Source organism: Pseudophryne corroboree, chromosome 1 (assembly GCF_028390025.1).
Source record: "Pseudophryne corroboree isolate aPseCor3 chromosome 1, aPseCor3.hap2, whole genome shotgun sequence".
Classification (NCBI taxonomy): Eukaryota; Metazoa; Chordata; class Amphibia; order Anura; family Myobatrachidae; genus Pseudophryne; species Pseudophryne corroboree.
The window spans coordinates 592,202,757-592,218,053 of NC_086444.1; the positions used below are offsets into that span (position 1 = coordinate 592,202,757).

Consider the following 15,297-nt stretch of genomic DNA (forward strand, 5'->3'; position numbering starts at 1 on the left):
ATCCAAATGGCCCTCGGTAGAAAAAAGGTTCCCCACCCCATGTCTAGTTCATCTCCAAATAAGGCCTCACCTGTGAAAGGTAGGCCTTTCACACCTTTCCTGGAGTCCGCATCCGCAGTCCACTGGCGTAGCCATAGACCCCTGGAAGCAGACACTACCATAGCTCTAGTGCGTGCATTAAGCAAGCCTATTTCTTTTATGGCTTCCACCATAAAGTTCCCAGAGTCCTGTATATACTGCAGGAACAAGATAACCTCCTCCTGAGGCAAGGAGTCTAACCCCTCAATCAGGTTACCCAACTATTTAGCAATGGCTCTTGTAATCCACCCACATGGTATAGTGGGTCTCTGGGCCACCCCAGCAGCTGTATATGAAAATTTGAGTGTAGCCTCAATTTTATGATCAGCCGCGTCTTTTAGGGAGGCTGCACTTGGGACAGGCAATACAATTTTTCGTGAAAGCCTGCATACTGATGCATCCACTATCGATGGATTTTCCCATTTTTTCCTATCCTCAGGCAGAAAAGGAAAGGATGATAACAACCGTTTAGGGATTTGAAATATCCTATCAGGATTAACCCACGGTTCTTCAAACAGGGTATTTAGTTCCTTTGACACAGGAAACGTGGCTGAGGATTTCTTGTTTATATTAAAAAAAGATTCCTCACACTCATCTGTCACCTTATCAGGAATAATCAGAACTTCTCTGATAGCCTCTATAAGAGCCTCTATTCCCTGCAACAGAGTACCTTCCCCCACCTCTGAGTCCACCTCACCCTCCTCCATTTCTGACCCCTCATCATCCAAGTCAGACTGCAGGATATGGACCAAAGTGTGTTTCTGCGGACAAATGGCTTGGGACTGATACGCTGGTTTGGGTACAGAGTCTCTTTTCATAAACTCAGTCATAAGTATCGCGTCTCTTTCTCATTCCGAGATAACTTAGTAGAGATTGTGAAAATCATTCTCCCAATGGAGTCCAGCCATGCTGGTGCTGCCCCACTAGCCTGGGAAGGGACACTACATTGAGTACACACTAGTGAACCCCCTGGGGAAGAGGAACACTGGGGCTGATACAGACCTGATCGGTGCTGTGCATTTTCGCACAGCAGCAAATAGGTCTGAAGTGTGCATGCGCCTGCTCCACAGTGTAGCCCTGTGATCGCCTCTGCCTGATTGACAAGCAGAGGCGGTCACCGGGTGGGAGGGGGTGGGAGGGGGTGGGCCGGCTGCGTTTGGCCCCGGGGCAACCCAGGCGTGCCCGGACCATTGTGGGGACGGGCCGCGGCGGCTGTATGACATCACAAGCAGCCGCTGCAACACGAGCAGCGATGAGTTGCTCCCTGCCAGTGCGCAGGAGCTGCGCTGACTGAGAGCTACTCCTGAATACAAAAGCATTGCTGCTGTGCGATGCTTTTGTACTTGTGCGATGGGGTAGGGACTGACATGCGGGGCGGGCTACCCCTGTGCTGGGTGTCCCCCCGCATGTAAGTGTTACTGATCGTAGATGTGCTAAACTTAGCACATCTACGAGCTGGTCTGAATTAGTCCCACTGTCCCTTACATGAAACACACTCTGCCTTACATACTGTAACAGTGACAGCACACACACAGGAAAAGGTTAAATGCACAATTAACCCACAAAGAGCCCTTCCAGGGAGACACAAAGAGAGTATGGAACCAGCACACGGCACTCTTAACGCTAATGCCAAGCTTAGCCAGGTCGCAGACTAAGTACCTAGATTAGAGACTTAGTACACTAATAATTACTCCCCCCCCTGCTATGACCCCCTGGTACCGCTGGGGTAATCTGGAGTCTCTCCGGAGGAGCTGCGCGTCCCTGTCAGTCAGTGTCGTTGTCAGCTGCAGAGGGAAAATGGCTCAAGTAAGCTGCTGGATCCGCTCATAGTGAAGCCCCTTCAATGTTACGTGGTCTTCCCGCTCTTTTTTATACTGGCTGTATGTGTATATGTGCATAAAATGGAGACAGACTCCTTTAATGGCTATGCTGCCAGTCTGGGTAATGTGTCCGCTATTCAGCGTCTGTGTCGTACATGGCGGGAGACGCAGTCCACCCCATTTAGAAGCCGTGCGTCTCCGTACCCTCATGCCGCCATAATGGCCGGTGACCCACTAACCGGGACGCCGACTTAGTACTCACCACTCTTCATTCTTCTGGTTCTGTTAGGGGTGGCGGCGTGCTGCGGGAATGTACGCTCGCCGTGGTGGTGCATGCGAATAGTTTCCTCAGGAGCTAGTGTCCTGTCAGCGAGGAATGGGACCATTAACCCTGAGAGAGGTTGCCCCCCCCCCCCCCCCCCCCCAAGTCCCTTGAAGCAGGCAGGCGGTGCCATCTAGTGCTGCCTGAAAATAAAAAACTCAGAAAATAAATGCAGAAAAAGCTTCAGGAGATTCCAGAGACGTGACACATTTTCTAAACTGAGTCTGGTAGGAGGGGCATAGAGGGAAGAGCCAGCGCACATTATCAATTTCTTAAAGTGCCCATGGCCTCTAGTGGATCCGTCTATACCACATGGTACTAAATGATTCCCAGTATCCCCTAGGATGCAAGATAAATATATATACTGTACATATACAGCCACAATAAAGGTGGCACTCCTGTACTATTTGCTTGGTGAAAAAGAGGCTGTGTTTATTCAATGTTTCAGGGCACTTGCCCCGTCATCAGGGCACACATCAAGATAAATATATATACAGTTGTGCTCATAAGTTTACATACCCTAGCAGAATTAGTGATTCTCTGGCCATTTGTCAGAGAATATGAATGATAACTCACAAACTTTTCTTTCACTCATGGTTAGTGGTTGGGTGAAACCATTTATTGTCAAACAACTGTGTTTACTCTTTTTAAATCATAATGACAACAGAAACTATCCAAATGACCCTGATCAAAAGTTTACATAGCCTGGAGATTTTGGAATAATAACATGCACACAAATTGACACAAATGGGTTTGAATGGCTACTAAAGGTAACCATCCTCACCTGTGATCTGTTTGCTTGTAATCAGTGTGTATGTATAAAAGGTCAGTGAGTTTCTGGACTCCTGAAAGACCCTTGCATCTTTCATCCAGTGCTGCACTGACGTGTCTGGATTCTGAGTCATGGGGAAAGCAAAAGAATTGTCAAAGGATCTGCGGGAAAAGGTAATTGAACTGTATAAAACAGGAAAGAGATACAAAAAGATATCCAAGCAATTGAGAATGCCAATCAGCAGTGTTCAAACTCTAATTAAGAAGTGGAAAATGAGAGATTCTGTGGAAACCAAATCACGGTCAGGTAGACGAACAAAAATTTCAGCCACAACTGCCAGGAAAATTGTTTGGGATGCAAAGAAAAATCCACAAATAACTTCAGCTGAAATACAGGACTCTCGGAAAAAAAAGTGGTGTGGTTGTTTCAAGATGCACAATAAGGAGGCATTTGAAGAAAAATGGGCTGCATGGTCGATTTGCCAGAAGAAAGCCATTACTACGCAAATGCCACAAAGCATTCCGCTTACAATACTCCAAACAGCACAGAGACAAGCCTCAAAACTTCTGGAACAAAGTCATTTGGTGTGATGAGACCAAAATTGAACTTTTTGGCCACAACCATAAACGTTACATTTGGAGAGGAGTCAACAAGGCCTATGATGAAAGGTACACCATTCCTACTGTGAAACACGGAGGTGGATCGCTGATGTTTTGGGGATGTGTGAGCAACAAAAGCACTGGAAACTTGGTCAAAATTGATGGCAAGATGAATGCAGCATGTTATCAGAAAATACTGGAGGAAAATTTGCACTGATCAGCCCGGAAGCTGCGCATGGGATGTACTTGGACGTTCCAACATGACAATGATCCAAAACAAAAGGCCAAGTCGACCTGTCATTGGCTACAGCAGAATAAAGTGAAGGTTCTGGAGTGACCATCTCAGTCTCCTGACCTCAATATCATTGAGCCACTCTGGGGAGATCTCAAACGTGCAGTTCATGCAAGACAGCCCAAGGATTTACAGGAACTGGAGGCTTTTTGCCAAGAAGAATGGGCAGATTTACCATCTGAGAAAATAAAAAGCCTCATCCACAACTACCACAAAAGACTTCAAGCTGTCATTGATGTTAAAGGGGGCAATACACGGTATTAAGAAGGGGGTATGTAAACTTTTGATCAGGGTCATTTGGGTAGTTTCTGTTGTCATTATGATTTAAAAAGAGTAAACACAGTTGTTTGACAATAAATGGCTTCACCCAACCACTAACCATGAGTGAAAGAAAAGTTTGTGAGTTATCATTCATATTTCATATTCTCTGACGAATGGCCAGAAAATCACAAATTCTGCTAGGGAATGTAAACTTATGAGCACAACTGTACATAGAGAGTTAACTGTTAACTATTGAAGATTTTGGCAGTGTTTAGGGGCCCTACAAATGAATGCTAATTGTGACAACACCCTGTTCCTTAATTAGGTGAATAAAATCCATTTAAGTTAATGTCAGGGTAATAATAGCTTTCTAACATTTAACAACCACAAATTACCATCATAAATATTTTCTTAAAATAACATGTAACTTGACATTTCTTCATTTATGCTAGGACTATAATAGCCATACACACAGGAAGTCTGTAACAATGGCGAGTGTAATTAGTACCAGTTGTGATTATGCACGCTCCAGTTGTTCAGCACTACACTGCTCATTCCTAACAGATGTCTCATCCAAACAGGCAGTGCTGTAGTAGCCCATAACGCGATTGGGAAATTCCTGAAATGATGGCATGATCGCCTGTGCAGTCTGTCTGAAGCACACCAGCCTTAGTTTTCGAGAGGAGCAGTCATAAGAATACTGTTGGAGTGTAGTACAGAATGTGTCCTCTTGCTGCAGTCACGCTAACCAGCCCTTGTAGTCGTGCCATGCCATGTTGGGACACAATAGTGTCAAGCATATTTTTTGCAGGGTTTGTTTTCTGCGAAAATGCGTCTCAGACGCAAAGTAATGTAATAGGACGCACAAACAGCTTCTGCTGATTGAAATGATATGCAGCATGCCTATATTCTGTGTGTAATTGCGGCTCTATCTGCATCTGAAATGCCACGTTACAGTGTTTTCAATGAAAATACTGTAGCATAGCATTCTGTATGCAAATACAGTCGCAGTTACACACAGAATATAGGCATGCTGCATATTATTTTAATCAGCAGAAGCTGTTTGTGCGTCCTATTACATTACTTTGCATTTAAGACGCATTTTCATGGAGAAATTAAAAAAAAAAAAGACGACCGGTCGCCGCTACCGAGTCACACGGCACGGAGCAAAGATGTAAGAGGACACATCTGTATGTATTCAACACAGCTATGTTTTTAGTGTGTGGGCCCGGGAATCTTGCTGACTGGTAATATAACTAAAATAAGTCACTTATACCGCTTTCACATCGCAAACCCTGCTTTTAAAACGTTTCTTTAAATGGGTCTTAAAACGGGTCTGAGCAGTTAAACCCCCTTCACATCACATGTTGTAACCAGTATATTACCATTTCATTACCGTTTTGGTACCTTTCACACTGAACCCGTTTCACCCATAGAAAACAGTGGTTGTCATTTTAAATGGACTTTTCTGGCCCACACATTATTAATAAATAATTATTAATTAATTATTAATAATTTGGCTAGTCGTGCGATGGAACCCAGCAGCTTCAAGCATCTTTACCATGTTTTTGTAGATTACTGCATCCTTCACTGTCCCAGTGATTTGTCTACATATTTCTTCATCCCCTCTGATCCTAAGCAGCTACCTAACCTCCTCATAACTCCAATTTGCCATTTTAAACTGTATTCTGTATAATAAAATGCTTCTTCACTCTCATGTGTTTCCTCCAGTTTATTTCCTGCTTCTGCCTGGTGACATCACGCATGGAGACAGCCTATCACTTTCTGTGGTTTGGAAATACCGTTTCTGAGCCTTTCACATTGCACAATGAAACAGGTCTGAACCGTGTAGGACCCTGCTTTTTAACTGTTTTAAAATACCAGTATTCTGTAACCGGTAAATTCAATATGGCCCTTTCACACCGCAGCTAGAACCGTTTTGGAAGGCTTAAAAAACGGCAATTTACCGGGTTATAGCTGCAGTGTGAAAGGGGTATTAAAATCAAACTCATGCTTAGCACTTTCACATACCTAACTGCTTTAGCATTTCCCTATTCATCTATATTTGTAATGGTCACGATCACTATTTGTAATGGTCACTATTAACACCGAAGATAACTGAAAATCATAAGTACATGCTGTATACCTTCACAGTTGTTTTCTTCTCAAACTTAAATGCTTTTGTCTGACCGTTTTCCAGGTAGACTTTAAGGACATTGGGCATAAAGAGAAGCGAGTTTCCCTGCAATGACATTTCCAAATTAGATACATACAAGTCAGATGAAGTACACATAAACACTGGTCTGGGAATTCGTAAGTCAAAACGGCATAGAGTTAAACAGATTAATACCATGGGGGTAATTCCAAGTTGATCGCAGCAGGATTTTAGTTAGCAATTTGGCAAAACCATGTGCACTGCAGGGGAGGCAGATATAACATGTGCAGAGAGAGTTAGATTTGGGTGGGGTGAGTTCAATCTGCAATCTAATTTGCAGTGTAAAAATAAAGCAGCCAGTATTTACCCTGCACAGAAACAAAATAACCCACCCAAATCTAACTCTCTCTGCAAATGTTATATCTGCCTCCCCTGCAGTGCACATGGGCCCTCATTCTGAGTTGATCGCAGCAGCAAGAAAGTTAGCAATTGGGCAAAACCATGTGCACTGCAGGGGAGCAGATATATCATGTGCAGAGAGAGTTAGATTTGGGTGGGTTATTTTGTTTCTGTGCAGGGTAAATACTGGCTGCTTTATTTTTACACTGCAAATTAGATTGCAGATTGAACACACCCCACCCAAATCTAACTCTCTCTGCACATGTTATATCTACCCCTCCTGCAGTGCACATGGTTTTGCCCAATTGCTAACTTTCTTGCTGCTGCGATCAACTCAGAATGAGGGCCATGGTTTTGCCCAATTGCTAACTAAAATCCTGCTGCGATCAACTTGGAATTACCCCCCATATCTGCTTTAGAGAATATAACGGGAAATACATTTTACTATATAGCAAGTGTTCAGCACATTAAGTGCAGAGGCCCATATCATGTTTGAGAGATATGTGGGATTAGATAGCACATAAACATAAATCTGACACAGCATAACTCATGCAGGAAAGCACACTAATAGCAAGACAGATTTAATGCATTATTAGGCTGGGGATAATGTAGGTTTTTCAGTAAGTGGATGATGCAGAACTGAACACAAGTCAGATAGAATTGCTCCCACATTGTGCTCATGGAACTATAGGGGTCATTCCGAGTTGATCGCTCGCTAGCTTGTTTTAGCAGCGGTACAAACGCTATGCCGCCGCCCACTGGGGAGTGTATTTTAGCTTAGCAGAAGTGCGAACGCTTGTGCAGCCGAGCTCTGCAAAAACAGTTTGTGCAGTTTCAGAGTAGCTCTGAACCTACTCAGCGCTTGCGATCGCTTCAGCCTATTCGTGTCCTGATTTGACGTCATACACCCGCCCAGCGAACGCCTAGCCACGCCTGCGTTTTTTCAGACACGCCTGCGTTTTTGCAAACACTCCCTGAAAACGGTCAGTTGACACCCAGTAACGCCCCCTTCCTGTCAATCTTCTTGCGCCCACCAGTGCGAACCAAAGAGCTTTGTACCCGTACGCCGTGCGTGCGCATTGCGGGGCATACGCATGCGCAGAAATGCCATTTTTTCACCTGATCGCTGTACTGCGAAAATCGTCAGCGAGCGGTCAACTCGGAATGACCCCCTAATTAATAAGATTTTACTTACCGGTAAATCTATTTCTCGTAGTCCGTAGAGGATGCTGGGGACTCCGTAAGGACCATGGGGATAGACGGGCTCCGCAGGAGACATGGGCACTTTAAGAAAGAATTTAGTTCCTGGTGTGCACTGGCTCCTCCCTCTATGCCCCTCCTCTAGACCTCAGTTAGAGAAACTGTGCCCAGAGGAAATGGACAGTACAAGGAAAGGATTTTGTTAATCCAAGGGCAAGATTCATACCAGCCTGTTACGCACACCAGTGCTAACAGGAGTATACCGGTGTATGAACAGAGAGGGAAGCGACGCAAACGAACTCACAGACAGTATAACATAACATACACAGGAGGTGATGGAATAACTAATAAACACAAAGTGAACGGAGAAGCCCAAAGGCTCAGGAATTGGGTGTCTCCCTAGTGTCAGGAATGCTCAGATGGAATAGAGCGGACAATGAAGCGAGGTGTAGTGATTTAACATGTGGAGCACCTGAAATGATGTTGCTAAGAGCAACAGAAAAAACCCCAAAGGGTTACCAACGGGTGTGGGAATAAACTCCTTGGTCAGAGAGAGAAATATAGACACAAGGAGAGTATCCACAATCCTAACCCCCACTTGCAGGGCACAGGTTCAGCTTACTGCCACTAAACTGACACCTGGACGCCCTGCACAGTGAGGGAGGATTAAGCAAGCAGGTCTGAGAGTACAGCCGCAAACCTGCTGGGTTCACAGAATAGCAAAAGAATCCCAGCTGGTCAAACAACTGACTCCAGTCTTACTGCTAGGTCCGGATTGGCAGAATGAAGTACCGAATCCCAAGGCCTATTCGCAGTAAGCAACAAGTAAATACAAAGTCATTAGCTAACTCTCTGGAACTGACTAACTCTCTGGAACTGACTAACAAACAAAGATTCAGCAGCATTTGCCTAGCCTGAGAGGATGGTTTATATAGCAGGTGCTGTCCACGCCCCACTCAGACCTCACAGACTGTGAGCACAAAACCAGCGCCGGATACCCTGCCGTGCACAGAGCCTGTAACCACTACACAGTAAAAACCCGGACCGGAGTATCAGCTGCGCTCAGGTTACTTCGCTAACACTTGCCTCCCGGTTGCCATGGCGACGTGGCAGCACAGAGCAGGAGATCCTAACAGTACCCCCCCTCTGACGAGGGGTCAAAGAACCCCTACCACCGGGTTTATCGGGGAACTGCGAGAAGAAAGAGCGTTTCAGTCTGGGGGCATGAAGATCACAACTGCGCACCCATGACCGCTCCTCCGGGCCATACCCCTTCCAGTGCACCAAAAATGACAGCCGACCCCGAACCATCTTGGAGTCAAGAACCCTTTCAACCACAAACTCCCTCTGACCCCGTATCAGAAGAGGAGAAGGTCTTGCACTGGAAGAAGGATTACTAACCGCCAGTTTTAAAAGGGAACAATGAAATGTTTTATTGATACCCAATAAACGGGGCAGATCTAACTGAAATGCCACCGGATTGATAACCCTGGTGATCTTATAAGGGCAGATGAACCGGGGGCCTAACTTATGAGATGGCTGTCTCAACTTCAAATTCTTGGTGGACAACCAGACGAAGTCTCCTCATTTGAAGCTGCAGGGTCTTCTCCGCTTATCAAAAACCCTTTTGGTCACTAATGACACAGACACAAGGGCTTTCTTCACTTTCCTCCAAATACCCCTAAGGACCGAAACTACAGAGGAACCACCAGGCGTGGAATCCAGGGGGTCAAGAGAATTGGCCTTAGGATGATGCCCATACACACAAAGGAAGGGAGAGATCCCTGTAGCAGAGTGAGCCGCGTTGTTATAGGCAAACTCCGCCATGGACAGATGAGCAACCCAGTCAGTATGACACTTGGAGACATAACACCTGAGGAACTGCTCCAAGGACTGGTTCACCCTCTCAGTCTGCCCATTAGACTGTGGATGGTAGCCTGACGACAAGCTCCCAGAAATCTGGAGATCAGAACAAAATGCCCTCCAGAATTTGGCCACAAACTGGGATCCACGGTCAGAGACCACATCAAGTGGCAACCCGTGGAGGCGCACAACATGCTGCATAAATAACTCAGACAGGCGTCTGGCCGATGGCAACCCAACCAGTGGAACGATATGCGCCATCTTCGAAAACCTGTCAACGACAACCCAAATGGCTGTCATCCCCGAGGATTTGGGCAAGTCCACCACAAAATCCATGGAAATGTGGGTCCATGGCTTAGACGGAATAGAGAGTGGATGTAATGGGCCGACAGGAACCCCTCTAGGAGTTTTATTTCGGGCACGTCACATGCCCGAACCCACTGATCCACATCCCTAGCCACCGAGGGCCACCACACCGCCCTAGACAGCAACTCCCGAGTTCTGGCAATACCCGGATGCCCTGCCGACCTCTTGGCATGGAATTCCAGGAACACTCGCTGTCTTAAACTAGGAGGCACAAACAAGAGACCTACCGGAAGGTCTGGAGGAGCCTGCTCCTGTGCTCTAAGGACTAATGACAAGAGGTCCTGGGTAATGCCCACTTTAATACATGATGGGGACACAATGGGCAATGGCTCCTCGGTGGTCTCTTGAACTGGAGCAAAACTCAGCGAGAGCGCATCAGCCTTGATGTTTTTTGACCCAGGGCGATATGTTATCAAAAAATTAAAGCGAGCAAAAAACAAAGCCCATCGTGCCTGCCTGGCATTGAGCCGCTTCGCTGACTCTAAATATGCCAGATTCTTATGGTCGGTGAGAATTGAGACCACAAACTTAGCCCCCTCAAGCCAGTGTCTCCACTCCCCGAGTGCATCCTTTATAGCCAACAATTCCCGGTTACCCACATCATAATTCATCTCGGCAGACGAAAATTTACGGGAAAAGTAAGCACAGGGATGAAGGCGATTATCAGACACCCCCATCTGAGAGAGCACTGCCCCAATACCTATCTCAGAGGCATCCACTTCTACCACAAAAGGACGCTCTGGATCTGGGTGTCGCAGCACCTTGGCCGAGACAAATGCCCTTTTGAGATGGGCAAAGGCCGCTTTGGCCTCACAAGACCAGTGAGCAACATCCACCCCTTTCTTAGTGAGTGCCACCAAGGGGGCCACTATAGACGAAAATCCAGCGATAAACCGTCTATAAAAATTCGCAAAGCCCAGAAAACGCTGAAGCGCCTTCAAACTAGTGGGCTGCACCCAATCCAGGACTGCCTGTACCTTAGAACCCTCCATTTGGAAACCTTCTGAGGAGATCATATACCCTAGAAATGCGATTTGCTGGACTTCAAACTCGCACTTCTCCAGCTTCGCCCCAAGCTGGTGGTCTCTGAGTTTCTGGAGGACTAAGCGTACATGCTTCCGATGTTCCTCCAGGGAATGAGAGAAGATTAGGATGTCATCTAGATAAACAACTAAGAATCTATCCAAATATTCCCTGAGCACATCGTTCATGAATTCCTGGAAGACTGCCGGGGCATTAGAGAGCCCAAAAGGCATCACCAAATATTCATAATGCCCTGAGTGGGTATTAAAGGCAGTTTTCCATTCATCCCCCTCTCTTATTCGGATTAGATTGTAAGCACCGCGTAGGTCAATCTTAGAAAAAATGGTGGCAGTACGAAGCTGGTCAAACAAAACCGAAATGAGAGGCAGTGGGTACGAGTTTTTAATCGTGATACAGTTCAATTCCCTAAAGTCGATGCAGGGTCGCAACGAACCGTCCTTTTTACCCACGAAGAAGAACCCCGACCCAACTGGGGACTGTGAGGGTCTGATAAATCCCTTAGCCAAGTTCTCCTGAATGTACTCTGCCATAGCCTGAGTCTCAGGACGTGACAGGGAGTACAACCTGCTCTTGGGAAGCTTAGCATCCGGCAACAAATCAATGGCACAGTCATAGGGGCGATGGGGAGGTAGTACCTCCGCAACTTTTTTGGAGAACACATCCGCAAAATCTGCATAACATCCTGGCAATCCTGGCAAACTTAGCTGCGAGAGCCTGACTGGAAGGCTCAAGCAACTCCTGAAACAATCACTACCCCAACTAAGAATCTCCCCAGAGACCCAGTCAAATTGAGGGTTATGGGCCCTTAACCAGGGTAACCCCAAAACCAATGGGGCAAAAGAACAGACAGTCACATAAAAAGACAATTTTTCAGAGTGTGTGGCTCCAATAAACAAAGGACTTTGGCTGGTGCAGGAGGTAATTTTACCCTGGGACAATGGTTCCCCGTTTAACCCACAGATCTCAATCTCTGATGCCAAAGGTACTGAGGGAACAGAGTGATCCAGGGCGAATTGACGGTCCATGAAAACCCCATCGGCCCCACTGTCAACAAAGGCCTCAGTCTTGACAGTTTGACCGAGGATCTCCAAAGTCACCGGAATGAGAAAAGTCTTTTTGGGAATTTCTGACTTCTGGCCTGACAGGATATTTCCCATCACCCTCAGGCCCTGAAGTTTTCTGGTTTTTCTGGGCATGATACTACAACATGACCTTTATTCCCACAGTACAAACACAAACCCTGCTGTCTACTCCGCGTCTTCTCACGCGAGGAGAGGCGGGTAGCCCCAATCTGCATAGGCTACTCGGAATATTCCTCAGAGTCTGAGGTTCCCTTGGGAAAAAAGGAAACTGCGGTCTCCCTTTCAAGCCTACGCTCTCTCAGCCGTCTATCCACCCGGATGGATAACTGCATGAGCTGATCTAAGCTATCAGGCGAGGGATATTGTACCAGTTGGTCCTTTATCTGGTCAGAAAGGCCCCTTCGGTACTGGTTTCTTAGGGCTGGGTCATTCCACTGGGTATCATGAGCCAACCTTCGAAACTCCATACTATAAACCTCAGCTGGCCGTCGCCCTTGCTTAAGAACCGTAATCTGAGCCTCGGCTGAAGCCATCTTGTCAGGGTCATCGTACAAAATGCCCAGTGCCGTAAAAAAAGCATCAACACTTTTAAGCGACGGACAGTCAGGCTGTAACCCATATGCCCAGACCTGTGGGTCTCCTTGTAGCAAGGAAATCACCATGCCCACCCGCTGAATCTCCGACCCAGAAGACTGGGGCCTAAGCCTGAAATATAGCTTACAGCTCTCCTTGAAACAAAAGAACTGCGAGCGATCTCCAGAAAAACGATCCGGGAGATTTACTTTCGGCTCCTTAACCCCTGAACTTGCCGCTGCTGCTGCGGGAGCTCCGCTAGCGGCCTGCGGGGTGTTCATTTTAATGGACATCTCATTAAATTGTCGAGTCAGGACCTGCACCTGATCGACCACCTGTTGCAAAGTATTTTGAGGGGTATGCTCCAAATTCCCACAAAATTTCAACAGGAGTAGGGCTGCTGAATATGTTACGCACACCAGTGCTAACAGGAGTATACCGGTGTATGAACAGAGAGGGAAGCGAAGCAAACGAACTCACAGACAGTATAACATAACATACACAGGAGGTGATGGAATAACTAATAAACACAAAGTGAACGGAGAAGCCCAAAGGCTCAGGAATTGGGTGTCTCCCTAGTGTCAGGAATGCTCAGATGGAATAGAGCGGACAATGAAGCGAGGTGTAGTGATTTAACATGTGGAGCACCTGAAATGATGTTGCTAAGAGCAACAGAAAAAACCCCAAAGGGTTACCAACGGGTATGGGAATAAACTCCTTGGTCAGAGATAGAAATATAGACACAAGGAGAGTATCCACAATCCTAACCCCCACTTGCAGGGCACAGGTTCAGCTTACTGCCACTAAACTGACACCTGGACGCCCTGCACAGTGAGGGAGGATTAAGCAAGCAGGTCAGAGAGTACAGCCGCAAACCTGCTGGGTTCACAGAATGGCAAAAGAATCCCAGCAGGTCAAACAACTGAATCCAGTCTTACTGCTAGGTCCGGATTGGCAGAATGAAGTACCGAATCCCAAGGCCTATTCGCAGTAAGCAACAAGTAAATACAAAGTCACACAGTACTAGCTAACTCTCTGGAACTGACTAACAAACAAAAATTCAGCAGCATTTGCCTAGCCTGAGAGGATGGTTTATATAGCAGGTGCTGTCCACGCCCCACTCAGACCTCACAGACTGTGAGCACAAAACCAGCGCCGGATTCCCTGCCGTGCACAGAGCCTGTAACCACTACACAGTAAAAACCCGGACCGGAGTATCAGCTGCGCTCAGGTTACTTCGCTAACACTTGCCTCCCGGTTGCCATGGCGACGTGGCAGCACAGAGCAGGAGATCCTAACACAGCCACACCAATCACACCGTATAACTTGTGATAACTACCCAGTTAACAGTATGAAAACAGCATATCATCAGTGCAAGACCGATGCAACTATAACGTAACCCTTATTGAAGCAATAACTATATACAAGTATTGCAGAAGTAGTCCGCACTTGGGACGGGCGCCCAGCATCCTCTACGGACTACGAGAAATAGATTTACCGGTAAGTAAAATCTTATTTTCTATAACGTCCTAGAGGATGCTGGGGACTCCGTAAGGACCATGGGGATTATACCAAAGCTCCCAAACGGGCGGGAGAGTGCGGATGACTCTGCAGCACCGATTGAGCAAACATGAGGTCCTCCTCAGCCAGGGTATCAAACCTATAGAATTTTGCAAAAGTGTTTGAACCCGACCAAGTAGCAGCTCGACACAGCTGTAGTGCCGAGACCCCCTGGGCAGCCGCACAAGAAGAGCCCACCTTCCTAGTGGAATGGGCCTTGACCGATTTTGGTAACGGCAATCCAGCCGTAGAATGCGCTTGCTGAATCGTGTTACAAATCCAGCGAGCAATAATTTGCTTTGAAGCAGGGGCACCAATCTTGTTGGATGCATACAGGACAAACAGCACTTCAGTTTTCCTGACTCTAGCCGTTCTGGCCACGTAAATTTTCAAAGCCCTGACCACATCAAGTAACTCAGAATCCTCCAAGTCAAGTGTAGCCACAGGCACCACAATAGGTTGGTTCATATGAAAAGATGATACCATTTTCGGCAGAAATTGTGAACGGGTCCGCAATTCTGCTCTATCCATATGGAAAACCAGATAGGGGCTTTTATGTGACAAAGCCGCTAATTCTGACACACGTCTAGCCGAAGCCAAGGCTAATAACATGACCACCTTCCACATGAGATATTTTAACTCCGCCGTTTTAAGTGGTTCAAACCAGTGTGACTTTAGGAAACTTAACACCACGTTAAGATCCCAAGGTGCCTCCGGAGGCACAAAAGGAGGCTGAATACTCAGCACTCCTTTTACAAACGTCTGAACTTCTGGTAGAGAAGCCAACTCTTTTTGAAAGAAAATGGATAGGGCCGAAATCTGAACCTTAATGGAGCCTAAGTTTTAGGCCCAAATTCACTCCAGTTTGTAGGAATTGAAGGAAACGGCCCAGATGGAATTCTTCCGTAGGA

At 46.6% G+C, this 15,297-nt stretch overlaps 1 protein-coding gene across 2 annotated transcripts in view; it reads right to left on the reverse strand.

Moving 5' to 3' along the window:
* Positions 1 to 15,297, reverse strand: part of FRMPD1 (FERM and PDZ domain containing 1) — a 371,129-nt gene that overhangs the window by 48,453 nt on the left and 307,379 nt on the right. For both annotated transcript variants that reach the window (XM_063914260.1, XM_063914259.1), the window contains exon 7: positions 6,291 to 6,386. In XM_063914260.1, the coding sequence (XP_063770330.1) occupies positions 6,291 to 6,386 (96 nt within the window). The remainder of the gene's footprint in view (positions 1 to 6,290; positions 6,387 to 15,297) is intronic.